This window comes from Pteropus vampyrus, unplaced genomic scaffold (assembly GCF_000151845.1).
Source record: "Pteropus vampyrus isolate Shadow unplaced genomic scaffold, Pvam_2.0 Scaffold333, whole genome shotgun sequence".
Taxonomy (NCBI): domain Eukaryota; kingdom Metazoa; phylum Chordata; class Mammalia; order Chiroptera; family Pteropodidae; genus Pteropus; species Pteropus vampyrus.
The window spans coordinates 46,348-53,834 of NW_011889114.1; the positions used below are offsets into that span (position 1 = coordinate 46,348).

The 7,487-nt window shown below is 63.4% G+C and overlaps 2 protein-coding genes across 3 annotated transcripts in view; one reads left to right on the forward strand and one right to left on the reverse strand.

The window, feature by feature from the left end:
- Positions 1-4,660, reverse strand: part of GRIN2D (glutamate ionotropic receptor NMDA type subunit 2D) — a 36,110-nt gene extending 31,450 nt beyond the window's left edge. The window contains exons 1-3 of the mRNA XM_023522126.1: positions 4,624-4,660; positions 3,952-4,060; positions 3,105-3,360 (exon numbers count right to left, since the gene is read on the reverse strand). Of these exons, the coding sequence (XP_023377894.1) occupies positions 3,105-3,360; positions 3,952-4,060; positions 4,624-4,660 (402 nt within the window). The remainder of the gene's footprint in view (positions 1-3,104; positions 3,361-3,951; positions 4,061-4,623) is intronic.
- Positions 4,661-5,932: 1,272 nt separating this feature from the next.
- Positions 5,933-7,487, forward strand: part of KDELR1 (KDEL endoplasmic reticulum protein retention receptor 1) — a 7,957-nt gene continuing 6,402 nt past the window's right edge. Inside the window, exons 1-3 of one of the 2 annotated variants that reach the window (XM_011378155.2) lie at positions 5,933-6,223; positions 6,883-6,983; positions 7,158-7,316. In XM_011378155.2, the coding sequence (XP_011376457.1) occupies positions 6,133-6,223; positions 6,883-6,983; positions 7,158-7,316 (351 nt within the window). In that variant the 5' untranslated portion in view covers positions 5,933-6,132. Of the gene's footprint in view, positions 6,224-6,597; positions 6,623-6,882; positions 6,984-7,157; positions 7,317-7,487 lie in introns of those variants that run through there. The other variant, XM_023522138.1, reaches the window with a different exon arrangement.

Genomic DNA, 7,487 nt, shown 5'->3' on the forward strand with positions numbered 1-7,487 from the left:
GGGCCGCCGGGGCCACCGGCGCCGCGCATCGCCTGCGGACCCCGCCGGGCGGCCTCTGAGCGCCCCGGCCCGGGGAGGGACACGGGAGGAAGGAGAGGGACACAGAGACACAGAGGTAGGAAAACAGAGACAGGGAGACGAGATATAGAAAGAGACACACGAAGATACAGGGAGGGAGAGACGCAGAGATAGGGAGGAGAGGGAAAGGTTAGGGTGACAGACACGGGGAGAGACAGAGATAGGGAGAGATAACAGAGAAAAAGGGAGAGACACAGAGACAGGCAGAGTGGAGGTGGGGTAATGGGAACAGGGAAGATGCAGAAGTAGGGAAAAGAGACAAGGTAAGGTGGGGAGGACAATGAGACGAGACAAATGGGAGACAGATCCACAGAGATGGGATCAGAACAGGAGCAGAAAGAGGAACCCGAGACCCAGGGACATAGAAACGGAGATGCAAACAACAGAGAGATAGATGGTGAGAGAGAGAGAGAGAGAGAGTGACAGGGATAAGGAGAGAGATGGAAGGAGAAACAGAGGCAGGGATAGAGGGGCTCAGAGTGACCGGGAGTCAGATAAGAGAAATAAGACAGAGTGACAGAAATAAGGAGGCAGGGAGAGACGCAGAGACAGATGGACCGAGACGAGAAAGTTAAAACAGAAAGGAAGATGGGAAGAAAAATCAAGAAGTCGGAGACAGAGACCCCACGGCCACCAAGAGATAAGCGCACATAAGAGATGGAGAACCAGGCAGAATTCGAGATGGAGGGAGGAGGCGGGCAGAGCAGACAGAAAACAGGAAGACAGAAATAGCCAGGCGAGGCAGAGATCAAGACCCCCGCCAGGGAGGTGCCCAGCACAGGCATGAAAGGGAGGCCGGGAAGGCGAGTGGCAGGAGGGATCAAAAATAAAGGGAAGAACAAGTAAGGGAAAAAAAAGATGAGAAAGAGAAAAGGGGTCAGGTGTGCAGGGGAAGAGAAAGAGAAAAAGAAATTACTGGGGGGCACCCTAAGGAGAGAAAACATCCCCGTGACCTCACCCCTCACCCCCAGCACAACCCCCAGCCCATTTCGGTCCCCTCGCTCCTGTCCCTGTTCCTCCGTTTTTAATGAGAGAGAGTCACGGCCCAGGCTGGGCTGCAGGGTTGGGGGACACAGCTGTGGAGAGCTGGGGGACAGGGGTCCCTGGCTCCCAGCCCAGAGCAATTTAGTAAATTAGAGGAAATACAGCATCTCTTCCTGTGTCCCCTGTTGAATACTAGCTGCCCGGGGTGGTCGGGCCAGGAGCCCAGACTCCTGGTTCCTGGGTCTGGGGGAGGAGGGCACTGGGGGCCTGGACTCCTGGTTCCCAGAGGGATTACAGTCCGTACTAGGGGCTCCCTGAAGGGGTGAGGGTCCACACAGGGCAGGGTTCTCGCCTAGCTGTCAATCAGGCTCCTGTCCGGTTGCCATGGTAGCAAAGGCCTGTCTACCCCACTGACTACTAGAGTGGGGGAAAGGCCCATAAACCCCCTCTGCCCAGAGGCCTCACCCTCCCACCCCACCCACCTTCCCAGAGATGCTGGGCCACTGTCTCCCCAGGGATGGGGGTGGGGGCCCCTGGCATGCCTCTCCCTCTCAAATCCTGGCTTCCATGCCCCTCCTCTCCTCTGCCCTTCCCCAAGCAGCTGGCTCAATCAGCGCTCAGAATAGCCCCCCCTCTGCCCCAAAATAACCCACAGCTGTGGCCTGGCCCCTGCGGGGTTAACTCTCATTTTCCCCCCTTCCTGGTGGCTGCTCACCCCTCAGCCTCTCTCAGACCTGCCCGCCTGGCCCCAGCCCTTGGGGACCCCGGGATCCTGCTCCCTGCTGACGCCCAGGAGGGCAGCTCCATCCCCACCCATCTGGGAGGCTAGACGCCCAGTCTTCTCCTGTGAGAGACCCAAAGGGCAGCGTCCCACCCTTCAGGGACTGAGAAGTGGCGGACCTGCCCGCTCAGGGAGCACACTGTCCAGCGCCCCGGTCTCCACCTCCTCACTCAGGCCCCACTTCCATCCCCGTGGGGCCCCAGAGTCCCTGTCTCCTGCCCCACCAGGATTCTGGAGACTGAGCCCCAGCCCCTGCTCCCTCGGAAGCAGAAGCCCTGCCCTCCAACTTCTCCCGTAGACTCAGAAGTCCTGGCTCTCGGCCTCCACCTCCCCCAGGACCCAGGAGTCCTAGCCCCCTCCTGCCTCCGGACTCAGGAATCCAGGCGCCCAGCCTCCCCTGTGCCCAGGAGCCAGGAGTCCAGGCCAGTAGCCCTCTCTCCCCTTAAGGACCCCCTTCTGTCTCAAACCCCATCAGTCCCAATATCCCGGGCACCACGAACCCCAGCTCCAGCCTCCCCAGTTGCCCAGCCTTGGTCCCGTACACAGCACAGTCTGTCCCCCAGCCGAGGAGGAGGGTGCCAGAGATTCCTGGGGTGTCCCTGTCTCCATTGCTCCCCCCCAATCCCTCACAGAGGAGATGGGAGGCCACTTTGATCAACAGCCCGCCCCCCCTCGCATCGTGCTGCAGACGGTGTCCCGTCCCCCCCCCCACCTCCAACGGCATTCTCTCCCCACCCTAATCTCGGTGCTCGGAAGAGGCTGGAAGGGTACTCCAGAACCTTGAATAAGGGGTGGCAGCTTGGGGCAAGGGGTGCCAGGGGCCTGGATGCCCTCAAGGTCCTTGGCAGGAGTATTAATAGCAGACTCATAGCTCTGAGGAGGGAGGGGAGAGGGAGAGGGCTGGGCCGGTGAGGGGGGACACTGATGTGTGTGTGGGGGGGTGCAGAGGCAAGGTGAGATGGAGAGATGGGGGGATAGCCATACGGGGTGTCAGGTATGTGGAGCTGGGGAGAGGGAGCAAAGTGTCAGAGGAACGAGGGGTTCGGAGGTCTGAGGTGTAGAGATCCAGGAAAAGGGGCTCAGAGAGGGAGAAAGGGGGGGCGGAGGAAAGTCCCCAAGAGACAAGGAAGCGGGGAGGACAAAGCTCCGCTGCTCGCCATTCAAACCCCCCTTCGCCGAGGCCCGGGGCCAACTTTCCCTGTCCTAGATCTGGGGGTCCACGTCCCCACCCCCACCTCCGCATCCCCCAGCCCGACCTTACCTTCTCATGACCCTGTTCTGGGTGGGGAATTGCAGGGGTGCTAGGACTGGAACCTGGAGTCCAGCGACCCAGAGCGTCGGCAGAGGGCTCCGGGAGCCGCTTGGGGGCCAGGCCCTGGGGCGGCGGCGGCGGTGGGGACCTCCTGCCCGTCTCAGGCTCCGGCTGTCCCTCGTCTTCTTCGGTCCGTCCTGCCCTGTCCGTCCCCCAAGGTTGCGGCCACCCCGGGCTAGGCGAGGACGCGGCTACACATGTTGCGCTGGAAGTTGGGCCGCGGACATTGCGGAGGCTGTCGGGGTGTCCTCTCAGCGCCCCGACCCCTTGAGGATGTCCCCTCCGCCCACCCGGGGTGCCCCCCTCCGCCGCCTCAGCCCCGGCTCCTCCCCCAGTCCATGTGTCCGGTCTCGCCTCTCCCCGGCTCACTCGCACCCCCCCTTTGTGCCCTCGGCGCCCCCCCTCCCAGCGTCTGTGTCTGTCTGTCTGTCTGTCTGTCTGTCTGGGTCACCTCTGAAGCCAGTGGCGGGTGCGTGTGTTTGCGGGAGGGGCGGGAGACGGCCTGTCTGGGGAACTGCTTGCCCCTTCCTCGCTTGGCCACCCCCCAGACCCCCTCCCCCAGGCGCCCCCACTCACAAACACAGGCAGAAACACGCACACTCACACACGCACACCCTCACTTCCCTGGGATTCCCCTCGACACCTCAGGGAGACACACACGCACACACACACGCACCCGGGGGTCCGATGGGGGCCGGGCTGCTTCTGCTGTCAGGGGCTGAGCGGACAGACAGGAGGACACAGCAGCCGGGGGAGCCAGACGCCTGGTCGGGAGGCACAGAGCCCAGGTACACACCATCCATTCGGGTTTGGGGGTTCGGGGAGGAGGCTGGGGGGCCCACGACACCCAGCCAGGCGGCTCAGCCAGATCCTTCCTCCTTCCCTCCCTCTCGGCGGCCGCAGCCCTGACAGACACACCCCCCCTCCGCCAGCCCCGACCCCACACACCGGGACCCGCAGATCCTCACCGGGCAGATGGTGGACGCACGAGAGACCCCTGGGGGCCGGGCGGACCCACCCGGGCTGACACCGCCCCCCCCCCCAGCCGGGCACCGGTGGCGGAGGGTGGCGGAGGGAGGCTGCGGGCGGAGGGTGGCGGCTTGGAGGAGCCGGAGCGGGAGGGACTCGCTTGCTCGCTCGCTCTGTTCTCGCACACACACTCACTCGGGATGCGATTAACATTCAGTCCCCGTCCGCCCCTGCCGGGAGACCCGCAGTCCCCCTCTTGGCCTCCCTGGGGACCCCTCCTCCTGCTAAGGTTGGGGGAAGGGGCGGGCCCCCACCCCGGCTCCCAGCCTCAGCCTTCCTCCTCCTGGGACAAGAGAGTGAGGGGCTGCAAATAAAGAGGGAGGAAGGGGGGACAGGTAGGGACTCAGAAACAGGTATTGAGATACCAGTTTTGGACTTGGGGACCTGGGCACCTGGACTTCAGGGCCCTGAGAGCAGCTGCCCTCTGCCCCCTCCCCACATTGTGGCCTGAGAAGCAGGAGGCCATTCTCGGACATGCTGGCACCCAGCTCTTGGCTTCGGTTGCTCTAGGCCTGCAAACTGGGTGTCTAACATGAAGCCGGGAAGCCAGGCCTCCAGACCCCTCATAGCTCAGGCCCAGGACGCCAGGTGGCTGGTGCCCTCCTCCCGCAGACCGGAGGTCCAGGACCCAGTAACCCAGGCCCCCTCTTCCAGGCCTCTGTCCCTATTAGATACTCAGACAACCTGACCCCCCAGCACAAACCACCCTCAGGGGGGCCACGAGTCCGAGGCTCCTGGATGTCACCCTCAGACACCCAATCCATCCAGTCCTCTGAGAAAACCACACTTCTGTACCCCTTCTTTTATTGAGGGGCCCTGGCCTCCATCACCTGTGGGCACTCAAACATCCAGAAGGAAAGCAGCATCTGCCCTCGACTAGATACAGCCTGGTCCTGGCGGGGGCCCTTGAGGCCACTGCCCAGCTCCTACTCCCCCCCTTCCAATCCCCTGCTAGAGAGGCTGGGCCCAGCACTCTAAAGTATTGGGGTGGAGTGTGTGCGGGACACCTGGGCCCCTGAGGGCAGAGGCCAGGAGTGGCGTGTGTGTGTGTGTGTGTGTGTGTGTGTGCGCGTGTGGGAGCAGTTGTGCAGTGGGCTGCAGACTCCAGGGTCTGGGAGAGTGGGTGCGAAGGCTTACATTCCTGAAAAAGAAGGCTGGGGCCTGAATTTGTGGGTCCCAGAGGGAGCAAGCGATTGTGCACCTGGATTCCTGGATTTAGGGTAATAGAGACACAAGATGGTTGAAGCGTGACCGTGAGAAAGGAGGGCTGGGGTCCCGGACTCCTGGGTTCTGGGAGGGGGTGAGGCTGGGGGTCTGGACTCCTGGGTCTGAGGGAGGAGGGCTGGGGTTCCAGATTCCTAGGGTCTGGGGGATGAATGTGCTGGGGTCTGGAACTCCCGGGTCTGGGGGAGGCACCGGGTGCTGCTTTCTTTTGTTTTGGTTGCGTGAGAGCTGGAGGCCCACGGAAAACCAGCCCTTGGGTCCCTGCCTAAGAATTCTAAAGCTCAGCGGCCAGCCTCCCGAATGGCTATCAAGGGCGGAGGCTGGGCACAGACGGCCTCAGGGATCAGGAGCCGGGTTTGGGAGTTTCAGATCCCAGAGAACCCGCAGATTCCTAGGAGGCGGCCTTCGGGGTGCGATCAGCGCCGACTCTGCAGGCCGGCAGGCGCCGGCTAGGGGGCGCCTTAGAGCCGCCGCTCGGCCCTCGGGGGGCGGAGCCTCGCCGCCCGGACTCCTCCCCCTCCCGCCCTCCTCCCTCTTCCCAGCTCCTGCTCGGCCACCAGCTCCCGCCGCGGCTCCCCCTCCCGGAGCCCCCTCCCAGGAGCGGAGCCCACCCGAGGGCCCCTCTCCCACCCTCCAGCCTAGCTGCCCGTCCAGAACAGCAGTCCCGGGGGGCAGCCCCCCGCCAGCCTGCCTCCCTCCAGCCCTTGCAGACGCCCCCCGCGCCATGAATCTCTTCCGATTCCTGGGAGACCTCTCCCACCTCCTAGCCATCATCTTGCTATTGCTCAAAATCTGGAAGTCCCGCTCGTGTGCCGGTGAGACGCCCACGGCCGCGGAGGAAGGGGGGGAGTGCGGGGCACATCCAGGACTCGGGTTTTGGAGGCACTAGGGGGATGAGTCCCTCCCCCTACCGCTTGCTGGGATCCCCCTTCCAGGTCCGGGGTCACCCTGGGGTCAGTTCCCTTCACCAGACTGGGGGTGCGTACAGTTTGCTGTGGGGGGCTCCAGGCACCCAATTCAGCCTCCCCCGGCCCCTCTCTGGGCGGCCCCTGGGTGCTCGGGCTCGAACAGGGAGCGGTGGCAGGCGGGGAGGTGGCTGAGAATTGGTGACGTGGACCGTGGCGGCCAGGAAGAGAGCGGGAGGGAGGCGACCGGTTCTGAAGGTGCTGAGGTCAAGTGAGGTCCTTCCGAGGCCCCACCTGGAGTCTGGACTTGTGAGGACCCCGCGGGGACTGGAGGTGGCCATGAGGCCTAGCCTGGGACGGAGCCTCGGGCTGGAGTAGTTCTGGGGCCGGACTGCCCCCTGGCTGTGGGCCGTGGGAAAGGACCCTGCTCGGGCAGGGCGGGCTGGGGAGGCCTCCAGGGACCGCTGCCCTCCAGAACTGCCAGCAGGCTGGTCCATCCAGGGTGCTGGGCCTTAGTTTCTCTTCCGTGCAGCCGGCCCCCTGACTCCCCCGCTCTCTCCCGACCACAGGGATTTCAGGCAAGAGCCAGGTCCTGTTCGCTGTGGTGTTCACCGCCCGCTACCTGGACCTTTTCACCAACTACATCTCTCTGTACAACACGTGCATGAAGGTAAGGGCTGTCGGGTGTTCTTGAGGGAGGAGCCAGGTGGGGGAGGTCAAGGGCCCCAGCCTTCCAGGTCTGACGGAGGAGGGGCTGGGGCTCCAGACCCCTAGGACTGAGGCCATCTGGGGAACAGGCCCTGTGCTGGAGCTGAAGCCCCCTCCTCATCATCCCCCTCCACAGGTGGTCTACATCGCCTGCTCCTTCACCACCGTCTGGATGATTTATAGCAAATTCAAAGCCACTTACGACGGGAACCATGACACATTCCGGGTGGAGTTTCTTGTTGTTCCCACGGCCATCCTGGCGTTCTTGGTCAACCATGATTTTACCCCTCTGGAGGTAGGCTTCCTGGTAGGGTCCCTGGTGTGGGGGGATGGGCTGTGGCAGGGCGGCTGTTGACAGTGGACTCTCTCGAAGGCTTCCTCGTGTGGCATTTGCTCAGACGTCCTGACTATAGGACGTAAAGTTCCGCACTCACTATGTGCCAGATGCTGCTCTAAGTATCTCGCG